This window comes from Calliphora vicina, chromosome 1, assembly GCF_958450345.1.
Source record: "Calliphora vicina chromosome 1, idCalVici1.1, whole genome shotgun sequence".
In the NCBI taxonomy this organism is placed as follows: Eukaryota; Metazoa; Arthropoda; class Insecta; order Diptera; family Calliphoridae; genus Calliphora; species Calliphora vicina.
In genome coordinates, this window is record NC_088780.1 from 78537543 (window position 1) to 78560190 (window position 22648).

Below are 22648 nucleotides of genomic sequence, written 5' to 3' on the forward strand. Positions count from 1 at the left end.
TATGTCTCTATACCCACTAGCATTCATGGTATCTTCTATTCGGAATATCGGACCAACACCATTCCATGAAAAGCAACCCCAAACCATTATGTTTCCCCCGCCATGTTTTACCGTCTTTTTTGTAAATTTAACGTGGAATTCTTTTCCTTTTGGTCGGCGTACATTTCTTTGGCAGTCGTTTCCAAACAAATTTATTTTTGTTTCGTCGCTCCATAAAATATTTCTCCATTTTTTTTCGCCTTCACACCCGGACCATTGTAAGTGCTCTTTAGCAAATTCTAATCTTGTCTTGATATTTTTTTGGCGCATTAGTGGCACTTTTCTGGCAATTCTTCCCGGCAATTTAGCTTGTAAAAGACGACGACGAACTGTTTGTGGACTGATTTCGTTACATAGCTCTGCAGAAATAGCTTTCGATGATATGAAAGGGTCTTTTTTAACCATAAGGACGATCCGCCTATCTGTTTCTGGACTGGTTTTCTTTGGTCTACCGCGAGTTTCTCTTTTTTGTTTTTTAGATAAAGCATTTTGGACAAAATGTAAAGATCTTCCTATGCTCTTTGCTATTTCCCGTAATGATTTTCCTTGATTTCTCATCGTTTGAACAATTTTTTTCTCATCTTCGGTACAATGATGATTTCGTCCCATTTTCTTCAAAAGAGTCCTATTTTTTATAAAATTGTTGCTAAAATTTAAATTAAACTTACTGTTTCACGTAAATAGGAACAAAAAATTGCACAAAAAAAAAATTGTATATAAACAAATTACAAATTACTGATGTGTATCTATTTTTATGAGCAAATAATTTTTTGTAATTCAAATAAATTCGTTTTTAAAAATCAACATGAAAGCAAATAGTTGCCAGATTTTTGACTGACATGACATTGCCAGATAGAAATTTTAATAATATGATGTATTCTTAACGCTTGCGAGGAAATTTTCAATGTTACCGCCATTTAAATTTTTTCCAATTAGGTGTATCTATTATTTTGAGCAGATGTGTATTTACAGAATATATATTGTTTTATTATAAGAGAAAAATCTGTCACGTACGATATTAAATTTTATTTATTATAAAATCATCCAAAGATTATTTTTATTTAAATATGTCGTATTGTAAAGGAAAAATATTTCGTTTAGTGTAAGAAATTAAAAGAAACGCCTCTCACGATTCGAAAATTTTATATTTCTACATGTACCTCAAAATTACTTCCGTTTTATGTCACGTACGATATACCCTTATTTCGCTCGATATTTTGGACAACAATGATTCGAAACAACTTTTTATTATTTTAAAATATAGTACCCTCTGAATGGAACATAAAGACCAAATTATTTTTTAGATACTCTTATTTTTGCAAAATCTATTCCACTCTATAAGCGTACAAATGTCACGTACGATGATATGGAATTGCCCATATGAAAATGTTGATCAGTTGCTTATTTATTCGATTTTAAATCCATAAAGTTTTTATAAAACTTTTAGCTTATTCAATTCTTCACAGTAACGAAAAAATTTTGTTTTCGTATTTGGTAATAGAATTTTATAATTTTTAAACGATATTTTGACAAAAATATAATTGTAAATATAATCGTTCGTTTAGGAATTCTTCAATTTTATAAAAACAGGCTTAGATTTTAAAAGCTTGTTTAATATTTGAAAATAAACTTTTTGTTTTGAAAGCTTTTTTAAATATATCTTATGGTACGGAAAACCCAAATAATGTCGACATTAACGTAAATTAACTTTAACTTATTTTTCCTGTTAGGATTATAGTGTATAAATCATACAAAATCCAACAATTTCAAGATTCGTATTCAATATTTAAAAATAATATGATTATTTGTTAGAAAATTTAATTTAATAGATCTAATAAAAATTATTCTAGTATATGTAGAACTAATAAGGTACAATTATTACAAAGTACATTTCCTCCAACGTCAAACAGAAGATAATTGGAAAAAATTGAAACGAGATACTCAGGAGAAATAATAATTAATTTGTAGTTTTATTAACAAAATTAAAATTTTAATTTTGATTGTGTAATTTTACAGGGCAACAAAATCGAAGACTTTGAGGCTTTTTAAACCACTATACAATTTTAATGTATTGTGGTTCCAGTAGTATGGTCCTTTTTCTAAAATTGTGAATTTTTTTAGATGTTTCTCCACATAATTTATTATAACTCATAAAGTGTTAGTCCGATATTATTGAAGTATACTTAGAAAAGTTCAAATTTACATAACCTTTAATCAGTTTATATATTGCGTTTTAATCGGCTCAGTGGTTTCGGTGTTATAATCTCAAATTGAAGCAACAAATATATTTTTTACGTGAAAATAGCAAATTTTTGTGTTTTAAAAAACTCATGAAAAATCGAAAACGGCAGAAATTATTCAGGTTTATTACATGGTCGCAAAGCCGCATATAATAGCAACAAAATGATATATCGAACATAAAAATCTATTAGTTCTTTTCTAATTTATTCACAAGAATAGTTTTAAATTTTTCTGAAAAAGACAATGAATGTCATGTCATTTTAATCCGAAATTTATAATTTCTTTATATTTGACCACGCATAAACCGCCCCCCATTTGTTGAAATAAAGGAACAATTATATTTTTCCACATTGGATTCAACAACAATAATATATTTGTACGTTTTTTATAATTTTCACTCGTAGTGCAAAAAATGGTCAAAAGTGGAACAAGTTCAAAAGGCCATAAAAATTAAATTCGAGTTAACTTTTCAAAACCCTTTGGCAGTTTTGTTAAGTTAATTGTGAACATTCATTTCCCATTGGAGTTGTTGAGGCTGGCGGCGATGGCCCGAAATTTGTTGCACAGTGTTATCAAAGTATTAAATTAGACGAAATAAGTACCATTAAATGCAAAAAAGTATTCCGAATTGTATTCGCCAAAATTAAAAGGGTAACTTACCCGTTTCCTTTTTTTTAATATTCGACTGATTTGCTGCGGTTATTATTATCCGGAAGTATTAATTACTATTAATGCGAAAAATAAAAATTCGAAGTATTTTAAAAAGTACCCAATTCATTAGAATTGCTTCTGGGAGGGAAATCACACTTTTTTAATACATACAAACAAACAAATAGTATGTACAAAGTGGTAAGAGAGCAAGTCAGTAGTTAGTCATTGATAAACAATATACAATATATACAACATGTACTTACTATATTTTCATCGAAATAATTTGATAACATTTTAATAATCGAATGAGTAAAAATGTGTTTTTCTTTTATTTTTATTTTTAGAATTACACGTACCTATGTACATACATATGTATGTATATGCATATAACCCAGCGGGAAAAAGATGCAGTAAAGAGGCCTTCCTAAATGCCTCATTTTGCAGACACAAGGACTTGCAAAATCATTTTGCCGCATTGCAAAATCATTTAAATTTTACACGGCGTGTCATTGCGAGCCAAGGCCTTGCATACTCGCTGCTGTTAGAGAGCTGAGAGAAGGCCTACTTATGATGGGCTGTTGGCAGCCAACAAGCTCACTTGTTATTAGAAGGGGATTCATAGGGCTTCTTGAACACCTTCTAAGAGCAGGCAGGGTGGAATGAGTATCGGATCTTTTAGAATGTGTAAGTATGCCTTTTAGAAGGCCTACAAATTGAAGTCCTATCATTTTTTCCCGCTGGGAAGTATGGATGGATGATCACATATACGATTTCATTTGTTCAACACCCAGCAGTTCTAGGAGACTGTCACGAACTAGTTATTTTACCTATCATTTAGGGTGAAAACTAGTTACATAACTAGCTACGTGAATTGTTATTTTAACACTTTATATACATATTCAGTAACACTTCTTACCAGTGAATGTTGAAAAATATAAAAGAACGATTTAAATATACATACCTCTTACTTGCTATATTCAGTAACAGTTGTTACCAGTGATTACTCTAGATTACTCAGAGACTCTTAAGTGACTAGAATGCGTGGGATGTATAAAGTAACCAATAGACTTCTCTCAGCACTACAGAAACACATACCTACGTGTCAAATGACCCAAAATATATAAATAGAGAATCATCTAAGTGGTCAGACATTAGTGACAATCATTGTCTATATATAAGGGATACATTGACTACTTGCTTAACTGCTGGGCATTGAAATGAATATTCATACATACACATGTACACATATAAATGTAAAGCACATAAATGTGTATTATTCAACCGTTCCATGCAAAATTTTCTCAAAACAGGTTTCTTTGTTGATTTTGATTAGTAAAACAGCCGTCTCATGATCATTTCAAATAATTTCTTGTTACTTTTTTTTGCCGTTTCAACGACTTTAATAAAGTTTCGTTTCTCACCGCGTTTTGTATCATGCGATCGTCAATAGAAAACAATTGTCAAATTATGAAAAAATACATTTACAGTCAATTTATTAAACATATTTTCATAAACCAGTGTTGCCAGAATCGCTTTGTGGTCATATATCAAATTTAAATTTGTATTGTAAGCTATTCCGTTTTATCTGAAATTTATATTATTGAACATGCTATTTATCGAGAGACTACTCCTGTATTTTAGAAATATTTGTTAAAAGTTAATTAAAATTAATCTTCGAATAAAAATTTTGTAATCAAAATCAAGTTTGATTTCATTTACATATGAAACATATTTCAAAAGCACTTTGAATACCAAATGAAATTCTTCTCAAAAGCATTCATATAATTTAATACTTGCCAATACTTTGTGGTGCAACTGAATACAATTTAATGGGTTTTCATTTGCGACATTTCAAATTTGGATTCGTGTACTATTTTTTTTACACTACAGATCTCGCAATTTTTTTTTATCTTCTTGGAGATGATGAGTGTTAGCGTTGTCAACTTTTGAATTTAGAAAAGCACTAAACTCAAGAAAAAATCGCGTATTTTTCGTAAAAAAGCACCAAAAAGAACTATTGTTCAAAGAAAAATTTTATGTGAAAGTGCCGGTTTACGCCCTCTTATCCACAAACTCAAAAAATTATAAAGTAAATTTATGGAAAATAAAGAAATTTCATTAAAATATGTGCAACCAATACAAAACTGAAAAATATGCTTTTAAAATATACAAAATATGCACTTAAAAATAATTGTTTATTGTTTGATTTCAAAGTTTTATTCAAAAAATATATAAGAAGTAAATAAAATATTGAGATCATAATTTAAAATTGGTTATTATAGAATTAAATTTCGACTTTAGTGATTTTGGCACTACATGAATTACTTTATTTAAGTTTTCGAACTAAATCTTTATTTTAGATTTTCGTAGAGTTCTTAGGCAATCTTAATCATTTGATTTGTCTCATCTTTTAGACTACCTATTACTTCATAATAATGTTAAAAAATTTAAATAGAATTATCAAAAAACCTTACAATAGTGAAATTATTTGTTTCATATAAGACTGCGGCGATTAAAAAAAACTTGTTGCAGTTTTATCATTTAGATACAAACTACATTTCTTATATTTCTTTCCTTCTCATCCATATTCTCATATTGTTATTTAATGATTTCATTCTTCGTTACAATTTGTGTAAATCTATCAACGTGCTTTGAACGCCACCTTAAGTTTATCTTTAAATGTATCTAACATTTTGTTAAAGAAAGTTAAGAAATTTTAGATTATCTTTTAATTTTTTTTTTAATTTAATTCAAATATATGGAAACTGCACTGAAAAATTACAGTGCAAACAACAAAATTATATTAAGAAAACAAAATAATGAAAAAAAGAATATATGCAACAAAAATATGCAGTTATGAGTCAAATATGCAAAAATATGCTATAAAAAGCAAAATATGCTAAAATATGCTGTAAAGAGCAAAATATGCACTAACGAATCGATGCCAAAATTCTTAAAATTGTCTGAAACGAATAAATAAATAACTCATATGTTTATATGACGCACAGCAAAAAATATGATATTGCATATTTTTGGTTGCCCTGCTAATGATAAACATATGGGTTTGAAACCTGCGTAAGCTAAGCATTCATTCAAATTTATTTCTAGAATTACCTAAGGAGGTGAGAAATTTTAATTTGTTATGTTAATCAGATTTGTTTTTATCATAGCAAAAGTGTTTTTTTTATATCACGTAACATTTTGTAATATTCGGAATAATAATTTTCATTAAAGAGCAAAACTGTTATATTTTTCCTCAAATATTTTAAAAACTAAAATGCAATTTCAAAATTATTACAGGATGTAAGCTAGAATATTATTTTTTGGATTTACTCATAAATCCATTATGTTCTAGAAAGTTTATTTGACACGATATCTGTGAGCAAATATGAACCGATCCACATATTGTTCAAATTAGACCAAAGTCGCCCTTAATTCAAATTAAAGAATCCGTTTTTTCATAATTAATGGTATTGGATAAAACTAGAATAAATTCTACATCATTATGTGAAATTTCAACCATCTAAGTTATGTACGTATTCAGTAGTTAACATTCAAAGAAAGCTAAATTTATTCGATGGAACTTAAGGTTTCAAATTAATTGGTATTTTTTAAAAAAATGTGTGAAAATATTTTTAATTTTTTTAAAGGTCCAAAATTGGAGTATTTTCCATGGACTATAAATTCTATAGTAGTTAGTTAGTTTATAAGTTAATAAACAAAAATGTTCAAAAAGTATTTATACTTTAGATATGAATACTTTTATGTAAAAAGCTGGTTTTTTTACTCAATTTTAAAAAAAGTTTTACCATTTGTAAAATTTGATACCGAAAATAAAATGCTCCTAACTGGCAAAAAATATATTTTTCTAATTTTTTTAAATTTTTCTCTCTTCGCTTTAAAGTTACAGCGAAAATTTTGAATCAAATAAAATTTTTTGCGAAAAATACTTACAAATAAATATCATTAACGGACATTTTGATAGTTAATTTATTTTGCTATGTTTTATTCTCGCAACCACTTGTCAGAAAATTAATTTTTTTCTCAGAGATTTACTACAAGAAATGAATTATGAAAATAAATGGATTTTTGGTTAATTTGTATGTATGTATGTATGTACCCAGCAGTTCGAGGAGACAGTACCGAACTAGTGATTTTACCCATCCTTTAGGGTGGGAGCTAGTTACTTCGGTAGCCACGTGACTAGTCATTTTAACACGGTCATGTCCTAGGCAGGGGGTCAATTGTATATTTTTGATTACAATGGGACTGTCTAATAGCTGGTCCAAAGTAGGCAACGCATTAGGTTCACATACTGGTTACATAGCGTCAGTTACCTTACTAGCTTTGTAACTGGTTACTTGATCAGCTACTTGAATAGTTATTTTAACACGTACATGTCCTAAGTAGGGGTTCAATTGACTCTTTTGATACAATGTGACTATCTGATAGCTGATCGAAAGTATTCAACGCTTCTGGTGGGTAAAATAAAGTACAGTACAAAAAAAAAGTATGAAGTGACATATATGTATATAGTATATATTTACATTAGAGCGACTCAATTCGTATGGAAAGGGGAAAAAGTGATTTTGCTACCCATCTCAAAATAAAAATTGGTTTGTTTTAGGATGTCACCCAAAATAATTTTAGTCTAGTGATAACAGTTCGTTACAAATTTTTTGGAAAATATTTAATCCTTCCCCCAATCCAACACGTAAAATATGGGGTATAATTTTTTATGATATGGGATACACATTTTGAACTACGAGTAGGTATCTATTTGTCAAAACAAAAATTTTGATACCCATATTTGAAACACGATGTATATCAGATTAACTGTCCGAAATAGTACTTATTTAAAAAAAAAATCAATAAACCATTTCATAAATCACGTAAATTTTGAAATATTTAATTTACTTTCAAAAAAAAATCTTTTAAAAATCGTATAAATTATTGAATATCACAATATTAAGGGCAAGCCTGGACATGACAAAAATACCCAGTGTTTAGTTTAGTTTAGAAATGAAGAAAAGCGTCAAGTGTATAATAAAAATGGGTAAAAAAAATTACAAAAAAAAGTGTAAAAAGCGCCAAGAGAAAAAAGTAAAATTTTAACCAAAAAATTCGAAAATTTGTTTTTTCGCATTGCAAATAACACATTCAAAACGGGTAAAAAGGGTAATAAAATTGACCGTCAATACAAGGATAAAAAGCAGGTTTAAATTTTTAATTAAATTATTTATTTTATTATTTAATTAGGAGTAAACAAAACCTTAAAATAATAATTCAATAAAAAACTAAATAAAGATAACATTTTATAGAAAAACAATTTCTTTTTCAAATACATCTTTTTGATAATCATCATCATCACCGGGCCACAAAACGATTTTAATGAAATACTCAGGGGGCAAATTGTCGTAATCGAAATAAATTTCGGACGCAATCATTATAATTTTCTATACATTTTATTCGATAGCAAATAAGAGAATACCAAAAAATTAAAAAACGCACTTTTGAATGAGTATTCGATTGTGTTTGACTGTGATTTGTTACAAAATCACATGGTTTTAACAAAAGCGCCACAAAATATGGAAAAAGTTTTGACGCTTTTTTAAAAAAGGGTACAAAGCGTAAAAATTTAAATATCTACATATTCTAAGCTTATTAACAAAATACTTATTGTTTACACAAATAAGTAAAGCCCTCACTATTCAATTATCTACACTATATTAAGTTTAAATACTTATTTATTAAATTTTTCATTTCGGTTTTTTGACATTTGTTAAGACCAATCGTTGTTTTTGTACAACTGACACCACCTTGTATGAATTCGCCTTGCATGTATTGTTTTGAGAGAAAATGCAAATATTTTCTAAAAAAAACTAAAGAAAAATGTTTTTTTTTTGCAAATGTTCCAGATCACTAAACCCAAAATATTTAAGGTGACATCCTAAAACAAACCAAGGTTTACTTTCAGGGTCTAACAAATCAGTTTTTTCTGTGAGTCGTTCTAATGCACATATATACATACAGGGTAGGGATTTAAATATGGGGGATTTCATGTCAAGTGAACCAACTTTTGAAATCGATGTCTTCCGATCGGGATGAAATTTGCACCAAGGCTCTATTGGATAGTAACTCAGACACAATTTTTCAACAACATCGGTCGAGAACTCTCTGAGTTATAGGGGGTAAAATTTTGACAATTTGGTCAAACAGGGGTTTTTTCTTATCCATGTAACTTATTACCTATTGTTCTTAGCAAAATGTGTTCCAAATAGTATAGATAGCTATTTCTTCGATCTTTCGAAAAAAAATATTTAAAAAAAAAAATAAAAAATTTTTAATATTTTTTTTCCGAAATCAAAAACTTTTTTGACTTTTTTTTAAAATACGCTATTTTTTTTTATTTTTTTTTTTTTCTTAAAATAAAGTTTAGATATTTTCCTTGAACACCTACTTGGTCGCTTAGTGGGATGCGAGTGGGATATCTATCAAAATAAATATTTTGTAACTCAAAACATAAAATTTTTGACTTTTTTTGCAAAATCAAAAACTTTGTTGACTTTTTTTTTTCAAAATGGACCCTTTTTTAATCTTTTTTTTTAGGTCAAACAAAAGCTTAGATATTACCCTTGAAGACCCTTTTGGTCGCTTAGTGGGATGCGAGTGGGATATCTATCAAAATAAATATTTTTTAACTCAAGACTTACAATTTTTGACTTTTTTTTTTGCAAATACGATTTTTTTTCCAAATGGGCCCTTTTTTTAAAATTTTTTTTGTAGTCAAAAGAAAGCTTAGGTCCATTCCTTTAAGATATTTTTAGTCCCTTAGTGGGATGCGAGTAGGATATCTATCAAAATAAATATTTTGTAACGCAAGACATACAATTTTTTAATTTTTTTTTGCAAAATCAAAATTTTTTTCCAATATGGGCCCTTTTTTAATTTTTTTTTTTTGCTCAAAAGAAAGCCTAGGTCCATTCCTTTAAGATATTTTTAGTCCCTTAGTGGGATGCGAGTGGGATATCTATCAAAATAAATGTTTTAACACAAAAATTGTATGTCTTGAGTTACAAAACATTTATTTTGATATATATCCCACTCGCATCCCACTAAGCGATCAAAACCATCTTAAAGGAATAGGCCTAAGCTTTCTTTATAGCAAAAAAAAAAATTACAAAAAGGGCCCATTTTAAAAAAAAGTCAAAAAAGTTTTTGATTTTGCCAAAAAATCAAAAATTGTATATCTTGAGTTACAAAATATTTATTTTGATAGATATCCCACTCGTATCCCACTAAGGGACCTAAAATATCTTAAAGGAATGGACCTAAGCTTTCTTTTGACTAAAAAAAAATTTTTAAAAAAGGGCCCATTTTGAAAAAAAATTCGAATTTGCAAAAAAAAAGTCAATAATTGAATGTCTTGAGTTACAACATTTTTATTTTAATAGATATCCTACTCACATCTTCCTAAGTGACAAAATAGGTCTTAAAGGAAAAGACCTAAGCTTTCTTTTGAGCAAAAAAAAATTTTAAAAAAAAGTCCCACATTGGAAAAAAATTTCGATTTTGCAAAAAAAAATTAAAAAATTGTATGTCTTGCGTTACAAAATATTTATTTTGATAGATATCCCACTCGCATCCCACTAAGGGACTAAAAATATCTTAAAGGAATGGACCTAGGCTTTCTTTTGAGCAAAAAAAAAAAATTAAAAAAGGGCCCATATTGGAAAAAAATTTTGATTTTGCAAAAAAAAATTAAAAAATTGTATGTCTTGCGTTACAAAATATTTATTTTGATAGATATCCTACTCGCATCCCACTAAGGGACTAAAAATATCTTAAAGGAATGGACCTAAGCTTTCTTTTGACTACAAAAAAAATTTTAAAAAAAGGGCCCATTTGGAAAAAAAATCGTATTTGCAAAAAAAAAAGTCAAAAATTGTAAGTCTTGAGTTAAAAAATATTTATTTTGATAGATATCCCACTCGCATCCCACTAAGCGACCAAAAGGGTCTTCAAGGATAATATCTAAGCTTTTGTTTGACCTAAAAAAAAAGATTAAAAAAGGGTCCATTTTGAAAAAAAAAAGTCAACAAAGTTTTTGATTTTGCAAAAAAAGTCAAAAATTTTATGTTTTGAGTTACAAAATATTTATTTTGATAGATATCCCACTCGCATCCCACTAAGCGACCAAGTAGGTGTTCAAGGAAAATATCTAAACTTTATTTTAAGAAAAAAAAAAGAGAAAAAATTTAAAAAAAAAGTCAAAAAAGTTTTTGATTTCGGAAAAAAAATATTAAAAATTTTTTATTTTTTTTTTTAAATATTTTTTTTCGAAAGATCGAAGAAATAGCTATCTATACTATTTGGAACACATTTTGCTAAGAACAATAGGTAATAAGTTACATGGATAAGAAAAAACCCCTGTTTGACCAAATTGTCAAAATTTTACCCCCTATAACTCAGAGAGTTCTCGACCGATGTTGTTGAAAAATTGTGTCTGAGTTACTATCCAATAGAGCTAACCTTGGTGCAAATTTCATCCCGATCGGAAGACATCGATTTCAAAAGTTGGTTCACTTGACATGAAATCCCCCATATATATTACCTGTTTTTGGTATGTTTTTTTTTATTAGTATAGAAATTTTGTTATTGTTGTGTGTAGTATGAGGTATTGTATAGTATCTTTGCATATAGCCTGAACACAGCTGTTCGTTCGTAACAGATTAATAAAGGTTGAAGAAGAAAAACCTAATAATAGTTCAAATACAATACTCGATAGTGAAAACAGTTTGGTTTCTTGTTGTGCGATTTTGTTATTAATTGAACATTCTGTTTTTTTTTCTTCTAAATCTGAGTTTTCTAAATTAATCTGGCTGGTACTATGGTTGATATTATAAAAATAGTCTATATACCTACATACATATCTGTGTTTATGTACATAAATACAAATGTGCATTTTTACGAGAACAATTACATTAAGTGAGTAAATATGTATTTACAAGCTACAATATCAGTGATAGTACATACTACATACAGTATATACAACAGATATTTATGTTTGTTTGTTTGTAAATTTCTTTTGTCTTTTTTCAAAAGCAAGAAAGTCAGCAAGTTTTTGCTGACATTGTAAGTAGCAGCTATACAGTATCGGCTGTATGTATGTATGTATTTGAATTAACAACGAAACTGTACTTGGCCGCTTTTTCAAGTTTTACTCTTGCAGATACTTAATTATGATCATAAATAATAATAATTCAGTTAGTTTAGATTGAATGAATAAGTCAGAGTTACATTGGTTTTTGTACTTACATGATTTACGCAGTTGGAAATATTTGGTGATGGAGCCTTTGGTGGGAATACCCATCCATTTGATCTGTTACAGCCACTCGTACGGGCAAATGTTATGGCCTCTAGTTCCATTGAACTGTTGGTAGATTTGTTGTCATTACCATCAGACATAGCAATGGTGGTAGTGAAAATTTGCTGATCGTGTGTCTCATGATAGTGGTTATTATCAGAACTATTGCTTCGACTTTGATGTCCGTGTTGCTGCTGCTGGGCCTCAATTGTGACAGCTGTGGCTGCAGTTGCAGACGATTCATCCCGTTTCCGCAGTTTACTACGAACAATACGCATAGTCATTAGTGTTCCAGTATTACCAACCATATTTTTGTTTAATATATATTATTTATACTATATATGTAGGTAGGTAGGTATGTATGTATATAGTAATTGAAATAGTATAAAATTCTGTTTATAACTAGATATAAAACATGTATGTACTTTATAAGTATGTTTGATATGTCTGTAGTATTTCAAATCAATTTTAATTGTATTGAACGAGTAAGTACATATGAATGTTTGTATTTCTATCCCTTTTCGCAATTAATTTTCTTCTTGGCGTATAAAGAAAGATATGAACGTTGGAGTATATTTAATGAAAGTATATCACAGTAAATTTTTTTAAATAAGTAGGTAATAATGTTTAAGTTGTTTTTTCCTTGGCTTTGTATTTCAGTATCTGTTTATTGTACTGGTAGATAATGACTGAAGTATCTAGTATCTAGCAACGATTGCAGTAAGTATACCACAATAGATTGTGCTGCTTTAACAAAATATAGAATTTGACTAGAATAATTATCGATTTTCTAAACAAAAATAGTCTTTATTCTTGGTGTTGCCGTTGTTCACACTAGAATTACTATGGTTTGCAACTGAGTGTGCTGTGTTCACGGTCGTTCAGTTTGTTTTTCTGGATGGACGGATACGGCCAAAGAGGGTTGGATAAATAAAGTGTTGGTTGTTGTTGTATAATTAAATTCGTATCCAAAGCTGAATAAAATTTAGCATTTTTATTGCAGTAATTGCTAGCTGTATGCCACAAGATAGTACATTTGACTGATTAATAGCGTGCGACCAATTTTGAAAGGCTAAGGCCAATATTATTTTTGTGCGAATATGTTTTCTTTTGCTGTATTTTCACTTTGCAGTTAGATTATACATGTGTAGATTATCTAATTTTGCTTTTTTATTTATTTATAACCAGACCGTCTGATTCAGAATTTGTTACGTTCGCGATTTTATTTATTTTGACGTGTATTTTGTTTGCCTCGTTTCGCATTTAATATCTTCAACCGCACCGTCCGCTTCCATCAGAGTATCTGAGAGTCGGTCGCATTATCAACGTTCCTTTTATATCACAATTTTTACATAGTATTTGTATTATCTCTTATACTCACACAATCATACGGTCAACTGTTCTTGTACGCTCAGTGTGTTTGTGTTAGTAAGCTAAATGCTGGTAGATACTACGCAGAGTGAAAATACTCCGACGTCACTTACAAACAAAGAATAAATGGAAAAGAGGAACACAATGAAACAGCTGCCTAGCAACGATTTTGCAGTTCGTTCTCTTGTTTATACAAATAAAGAAAAAACACTCTCTCAACAATACTAATATATGTATGTATGCAGTGTTGCCATTTTCGCAATTTCGATGCTAGATTTAGCATTTAACCCTCCTTTAGTCGCAATCTTTTTTATTATTTTTTCCATAGTTGTTTTTTTAATTTTTTATAAAAAAAATTTTTCGAATTGTTTTTTTAAAATGTTTATTTTTTTTAAATTTTTTTTTTTAAATTTAAAATTTTTTTTTAACATTTAGCGAAAAACAAAACTTTGGGTTAAAAAATATTTCTTCTTATTTTGACCCATTGTAGGTCCAACTTACTATGGTCTTATATACGTCATTGCAAAGGTCTTTGAAATATCTATCATTAGATATCCATATTGTCTATATTAATGACTTAGTAATCCAGATATAGGTCAAAAATAAGTCAAGAATCGAGGTTGTCCTGGTTTTTTTCTTACATCTCAGTCAAAAAAGTTAAAAACAACTTTGGGAAAAAAATAAATTGTTTACCTAAAAATATTTAAAATTTTTATTTTGAAGTAGGTATAATTTGGTGAAGAGTATATAAGATTCGGCAAAGCCGATCTATAAATCCAAAATATACAATAATTAATGTTTATCATTAAATAAAAAAAAAATTATCGAGATTTTTAAATTTTAATTAATAATTTTTTTTGGATAAATCTGTCATTAAACTGTCCGCTCAAAAACGTGAATAGTGGAGCAGATTTTGTAAAAATTATTAAACGTTTATTATCATCTTATACAACTGCATACAAATTATACTAAAATTATTTTTTTTAATTAAAAACATAAATTTTTTAAAATTTTAAAAATTATTACGATACCTTCAACGAACATTTTGTTATGAGCTTTCAAATCCAAAAATGAAATATGTATGTGTACATGAGGGTAGATAAAAAATAAAAATCTATTATGACGTATATTTAGAAAACCTAACTCAAAAATATATGTTTCATTCTTCAACACAACAAAATACATTTTTATTTAAGGATTATTTAGGATCGCCCAGTGGTCGAAATTCGACCACTTGATGAAACAATTTTTTATATTGTGCATATCTAGAGAAAAGAACCGTTTAAACCATATGTATATGTGAGGAGCCGCAGAACAAAAGGTACTTTTTCGCACATTTAAAATTTTTTAGTTTTATTCATTTCGCCCCCTTAAAAAGTTGCATGAACCTGGAAATTGTAACAAGTTTCTTGCTTATCTATAGATACATCTAACTACCATAAGTCACCACATTAAATGTTAAGTATGTTTGATATAAAACCATTTTAATATCGGAAAAAGAACCTTTTGTTAAAAAATAAAGAAAAAAAGGTACGTTTTGTTAAAAAACAAAATTAAAAAGCATGTTTTTTATGAGTTTTTTTAATGATAATATTTTAAATGAATGTTTTTAATCCTGATCTAATATGTAAACAAATTACACATTGAAATTAAATAATTGTTTTTTTTTTCGTTTTATACTAGTATTATTAAGTACACATTTTTTTAGAACCCATTTACTTAGTAAAAAAATTTAAAAAAATTTTCAGACTTGATTGTTTCTAGAAGATTTCAACCCAAATATTATAAAAATACCAAAATTCCAATTTTTGATGAGATGCGAAAAAGTACCTTTTGTTCTGCGGCTCCTTATGTTTCATCAATATACTTAAAAGCGTACCACAAAAAAACGTGTGGCCTATTTACACATTTTTTGTAAAAATTTTCTCGAAAATCAAAATCATTTTTAAGAATGTGGCTACTCTTTTACAGTGGTCACAAAAAAGGAATCTTCAAAAATCCTTATTCAAAGAAAACAAATATTGGGACTACCTCTTTACACATTGAAGACAGCAGGCTACCAACTGCAATCTGTCAAAAATAAAATACACACGTTTATATGAAGACGATTCTTTTCAGTGATGTTAACCGTACGGTAATTACCGTATTGTACGGTAATTTAGTCCTCCGTACGGTAGGCAGGTAATTTCTACATTTGTACGGTAATTTTAAAAAGTTTAAATTTTTATGAATTATATCGCAAAATTTATATTTCCATAATGTGTCTACATATGATATGTATGTATATCATCTCTCATTAAAATAATAATAAAATTTTGAGGATGATGATAACCAACTACCGCAAGTCTTTCAGGTATGGATATAAATACAAACAACCCAGCAAAAACTTCGCTTACAAAGCTACTTAAGTAATGTCTTTTTTAATAACTTATTTTTTAAGTATACTGTTTTTGTTTTTTAGACTTTACTATAAAATAAACAAAGAAAACAAAAAAACTGTTACTTTTTTTTAATTTGCCCATTTTTTTATTGCATGTTAATTTTTAGAAAAACAGAAATAAAATAACTAATAACTAAGCAGTGGTGTAGTGAGTACAACAACAGACTAGCAAACGGATGGTTGATGGTTCGACTCTTGGCTGCGACTTATTTTTTTTTTATTTTTTGTTTGCAAATACAAAATTCTATAAATAACTCTACTAACAAAACAACTTATTTCCGGCCAAAATATAAAGGATTACTTTTGGGACATCGCGAACAAAAATAATGACTTCTTTCAGTAGAAAAATAAGTAGTCGAATCGTCAAATTCCCCTTATTTTTCGGCTTATTTGTAAGTAAAGTTTTTGCTGGGAAATTAGTATTTAAAACTGTTGCAAACATTTTTTTAATCAAATCAAATGCAATCATTAAAAACATTGACGTAATAAATCCCCAATTGTTCGATACCAATATTTCTGTAATATTAAAATATCCTTTAGTTTTGCATTTCCCAGAAAATTTTCAAATGGATTCAAACGGCCATTTTCACAATGTACGATTATTTCATTTTAGCCGGAAAATTAACTAACTGTCGGTTTGTTTAACGGGGACCATTTAACCAACGGTTACCGATTTACGTTTCACCATCATTTGATTACTTAACCAAAGCATTCAGTAGAAAGTATGGCAATAATGCATACATTTGTTTACGAAAAATAGTGTAATGAAAGATTGAAATATAAAAAATTGTCTAAAAGACGGCATACAAAATAATAGTTTGTGTTTTCTTAGTGGTATTATAAAAAAAAACGTAAAAAACTCAAAAATATTAAGGTACCTAACTGTAAAATTTACAGAACAAACTGAAGTCTCTATCTTTTCAAATATTTTTTTTGGAATAATTTCTTCTTGCAATTCATGTGTTCTTACTAATTTTTGAATGCTGAACATGAATTTTACATTTTTCAATCATTTAAAAAAATGAATTACCATGGAAATATTTTACCTTTTTGTTTTTGGAAAATATAATTTCCATGGCATAACAATTAATGGTTAAAGTTGGAGTTTGCTTAAAAAGTGTCTACTTTTAAAGTGTTTTTTATATTATGTTGTATTATTAGCCGTTATCTAAATAAATCACATTAAAAACTGACAGTTGGCATAAATGAAATCAAAATAATTTAATTCTATTAAAATGCAAAATCCTCTATCTTATCACATCTTTTGAATTGAATATTTTGAGAAGAAAATATAAATAATGCAAAATTTTAAAAACAAATTATATGTGAGATTCAGTAGTTGCTTTAAAATAATAATTGTAGCATACCGAATTTTAATAACTCAAGTAATACGCGAAAAAAAATTTTTTTGGCTTTCCTGAAAAGTTGTGTTTTTAAGATAGAGTTTTGAATATAGGCCCTCGATATATTGAATTATAAAAATAAACCTGTTTCAATAAGAAAATATTATTATTTTTGTACAAAACTTTGCATACGGTAATTTTACTTAAAAAACGGTAATTTGTTTAGGGCTGTACGGTAATCGAAATTAAAAAGTTAACATCACTGATTCTTTTGACGACAACACAGCTACACGGCCACTCGACAGCTTTTGCCGCTGCAGCCGAATTAGGTTAATTTCTATTTTTGTCAACTACAAAACAGAATAGTGTCGCTAATATAATTAAAAATGTAAATCAAATTAGTGCTTAAAAAGTATATGTTTTTTTACTTAATTAAGAGAACCATATTGATATAAATTAATAACAGGTACATAATTATTTACAACCATACAGCTGCGGTCAAAATAATAGAACCACGTCATTCATATTGTTACATAATAATATTACGTAAAAACTGTTAAATTGGTTTTTGTTGTTTTTGTAACATTTATACTTAATTCAATGAACTTTCAAACCTTAAAACTAATTTTGAAAATTAGATGTAAATTTTAAAGAAAAACTACATAATTGGGGTATTCACACGGTCTACTATTTGGTCGTATTGTCATAATGTCCTAATATATTAACCGGTTAACCGATTAACGGTTAATCGATTGAATACCCTATTATTTTCTTTCTGTTGTAATTTGACCAGCTATTTATTGTAATTTTTTCTCTATTTTGATGTTATTGAACTTCATTGACACTCGTATTGTTTACAGGTGAATTACAGATTTTGTTCCGGCTCTAGTGGCTATGAGTGCCCACCACTGGTAGAATTGACTGTATAAGGTTATTTTTGTAAAAACATATAGTGGTTCAAAGCCAAACTCGTACACAAAAAGTATTCTATTTTAATCTTAAATATTTCCTTGATTATATCAGATATAAAAAATGTTCTATAGAATATGTTTGGATACAATATTCACTGTTATATTACCGACATGAAAATATTGATTTTACAGTGCACTTCAAAATATGAACACTTTTTGCTTCCATAGGGTACTCTAAAATATGAACTTAGTGAACTAAGCTGTGCATTTTTAAAAGCTTTTCAAAATATGAACAGCTTATTTTTTTTAAACGTATTTTATCTATCTACACAGAGTTGAAATCTACATCAACAGGATAGAGACTAAATTCTAATTCAACTGCCTAATAATTTTTGAACTTCCCTGGATGTTGATGGGACTTAGATGCCATTCGCAAATATGAACAATCTTGCAAAAGTGAACTGGCCTGGTTTTAATTTGTTCATATTATCGCGAGTACACTGTATTACAAAAACCAAAAAAAATATGGTATATTTAGTAAGTTTGGCTTTGAAAAAGTTATTTGGTATTACATATTATGTTTAAAAAACTCTATATTACGTATTTTTCGAGTTAGAGTAACTTCAGAACTAAAAAAATATTTTTCAACTGTAAAAATTTGGAATAAGTAGACAATTTTCTACAAAATCGTTTCCTACATAATTGATAATAAAATAAAAGGTTGAGGTGTGATGAGATTTTTGTAGGGACATATTCCCTATATGTTGCCCTAAGAGATAAACTAGTCATTAAACGGACTTCATCGGTCTTTATTTTTGCCAAGCTATATAATATTAATACCTGCTTTAAAATATTTCTTACCAATTTTGAAGGACTAAATCAGGGCAATGGTACCAATAAATTAAAAAAAAATTAATTTTGAGTATAACTTGAACTATGTATTTACTTTCCCATCCGTTGGAAATATTCATTTCAGGGACCGAAAATAAGTTATTTTTTAATATTTAAAGAAAAAAATCAAGCATAAGCAAATATCGAAGAACAAGGTCAAGCATAACATTTTTATTTCTAAAATAAATATAAATTTTTTTTTTTGCCAGAAATAAAATTTATTTCCCGATTTTTATTTTTTCGAGCTTTTACTTCTGTTCGAAAACATAAAAGGCAAAAAAATAATAATGTAAAATAAATAATGCAGAATTTTAAGGAGTTTCGCAAATTTATTTCATATAAATAGTAAAATTTTGCATATATCTGACCTTTGACCTCGATGCGCGTCCCGAAATCGTTGTACGATTTGACTCCAATTGTCAGCACATATCTTTTAGACGTAGTGTAATAATCGGCTGTCACCCTAATGTACATACATACGTAGAGTTCCTTTTTAAATTTATCGTTATATCTTTGGCATTTACAGTCGGATGCTCAATCAAGTATCCTGATCTAGTATTTATCCACCAGATCACTTTTCCTATCAGAATATTAAAACTCGCAAGAAATCATTAAAATTTTGCTAATGAAGTAATTCAATATTTCCAGCTGAAACATTTTTATATTTAACTAGCGGACCCGGCGAACTTCGCCCCGCTCCAATTTTAAGCCTTCAGACAAACTTTAGAGTAATAATACAACATTTCGCATTTCGCAATTTTCCATGATTTACACTAAGAACTTTCTATTGTTTGATTTGGAAAGCCATTAGTCCCGGTCCACACTGTGAAACATTTGCTGCAAAACATTTGAGTTTGTCGATGAAAGGGGAAAGAGGAATGAAAAAGGGAACTTTGTTTCATGTACATGAAGTTTTTGTTGAGTATGTCATCCACATTTATTCGTTCGTATTCGTACTGTACAGAAATGTCAAAAACTGAAAAGCAAAAACTTCACTGTGTGGACACGAATGCAGTTTCAAAAGAGAATTTAAAAATGTTTAATCAAATTTTTGTTGTGTTTGAAACAAAAAAGTTCTAAACTAATAAGACTATTTGAACTATGTTTATTGTTTTGTCATACAATAATACTTTTTTTTTGTTTAAAACACAATAACAACTGTTATAATATATTAGGACATTATGACAATATGACTAATAGGAGACCGTGTGAATACCCCAAATATATAAATACCTAAGAAATTCATCAGTCAAAAAATAGCACCAAGATAAAAATCGATTAAAATAAACAAAAATTTACCAGGACAAAATTTAATTTAGTAACAATTATTATGGTTTGTAACGTTCTTAACACGTTACTATTAAAAGTAAAATATTGCTGTCTTTTGTTTTCGTATTTTTTTTGGCAAAAAACAGACCGAGCACCTCTTACCCATAAAGATTCTAAAATTTTGAAAATTTTGTATCGAATTGTATGCTAAATATATTTTTTCATTCCCGAAAATAAATTCTAAAATATTTTTGGTTTCCTTTTACCCTTTTTGTGACTCTTGGCCATCTATTTTTAATAAAATTCAGTTTGGAGATATCGCATCCTGTGCCACGACATTGACCTTTTAGCTTGAAACCCAAATTTATATCAATTTATCAATCCATAGATCATTCCTAAGGTCAAAATTTCTTTGATTTATACCTGAGTATGATTTTATTAAGCATTTGATCATATAAGATTGAATTATTTATTCCACATATTCAATATATTCTTCGAATGTTATAGTAGAAAAACCACGATCAAATTATAATTTTAAAATCTGTGTGTTTGTAAGAAAAGATGAATATATTATCTTAAATTTTGGTTGAAATTGAATTCGGAGGACATTCTATAGAAGTCTGATATCAAACAATATAATTTGTTTAATTATTTGACCAAAAAGTGTTTGGTACTTGAATGTTGAAAAATGGTAATGCGACTTTGGAAATTTTAACTTTAATAGAGGATGTTATATTGTTATTGGTGAAACTTTTCTAGGATTTAAATAATTTAAATTTTGTACTTGTAAGGGTCAGCGAATAACTGCAGCACTAGTCGTCATTTTTGACTACCGTGCAGAACATAAATGCAGGATTTTCGAAGCGAATTTTTTTCGAATTTTTATTTTAACTCAATGTTTTTTAAACCCATTTCTAAATATCTATAAATAGTTTTATTCTGAATTAAGCTAATTTGTATGTTCGGAAATCATAATTTTTTAAACTAGAGCTTTTTTTGTTACTAAAAAATTAGAAAAGTAAAATTAAAATTTTTTGTTTTTAATTTTATTCATTTCGATATAAATATATTCAAATTATAATTTTACGGCGATTTTTTAAAACGAAAACATAAATATCCTTTAACTTATGAGGTGGTGGTAAATATTACACCCTCTCTTAATTTTTTTAAAGTTTTATCAAAAAGGCTTGCGAAATAAAGTGCCTGGATTTTTGTTTCAAATAACATTTTGCTTTCTTTTTTTAATTTTTTTAAATTAAAATTGTTGTATCTTATTTTTGAAAAGCAAATATTAAAGAAAAAATGTTTTTTAAAGTAAAATTTTTTGCAAAAATTATAAGGTGTAAAATTTACACCACATCTGTGACTATGTCAAAAATTTTCACGTCATAAGTTAAAGGATATTCTATATTTTTTCGACAATTTCTTACGATGGTGCTATTATTTTGACTGCACAAAATCTTGGTATTTTTCAAAAACTTTCAAATTTTTCAATAATTGATTGAAAGGTTAATATTTCTTAAATAAAACTTTACTCATAGAAGAAATATAGAATAGTAGCTGCCACACTACTGCAACCAGCAGCATTTGTGTTCGTGTAGCCTGCTGTCTTCAATGTGTTTAATGCATTAGGCTAATTTCTATTCGTGTCAACTACAAAACAGAATAGTGTTGATAATGTAAATCAAATTGATGCTTAACAAATATATATTTTTTAAATTAATTAACTTTTGCGGTTGGGTGGTTAGTTTACTAACCACATTTTCGATAGTCTTTAAAACAGCGTTTATTGTCATTTTGCTAAACAATTATATTTTTTGAAGTCATTGTTTATGATTTTTTGCAAAATTTTGCCGTCAGGGTGCTCTAGTTAGATAAATATATTAATTTGAAAATATTGTAAAAATCTGTTTTCTGTTTTTTTTAAGCGACTTTCACGGATTCAATAAAAAAAGCACAGAGTGTAGTATATTGTTCATTGAATTCAGTGTTAATTTGATATTTCAGTTGTTTGGTCAGAAAATTTAGTCAAAAATATTCGATTTCCAAAAAATTTATACGAAACAAAAAATGTTATCATAGTTATTTTTAATTCCAACCGCCACGGTGGTAAGTAAACTAACCA

The 22648-nt window shown here is 28.1% G+C and overlaps 1 protein-coding gene across 1 annotated transcript in view; it reads right to left on the bottom strand.

Annotated features, from left to right (window-relative positions):
- The window catches only part of LOC135963218 (uncharacterized), a 286912-nt gene that overhangs the window by 2650 nt on the left and 261614 nt on the right, over positions 1-22648 (bottom strand). The window contains 1 exon segment of the mRNA XM_065514985.1: positions 12250-12559. Within this exon segment, the coding sequence (XP_065371057.1) occupies positions 12250-12559 (310 nt within the window).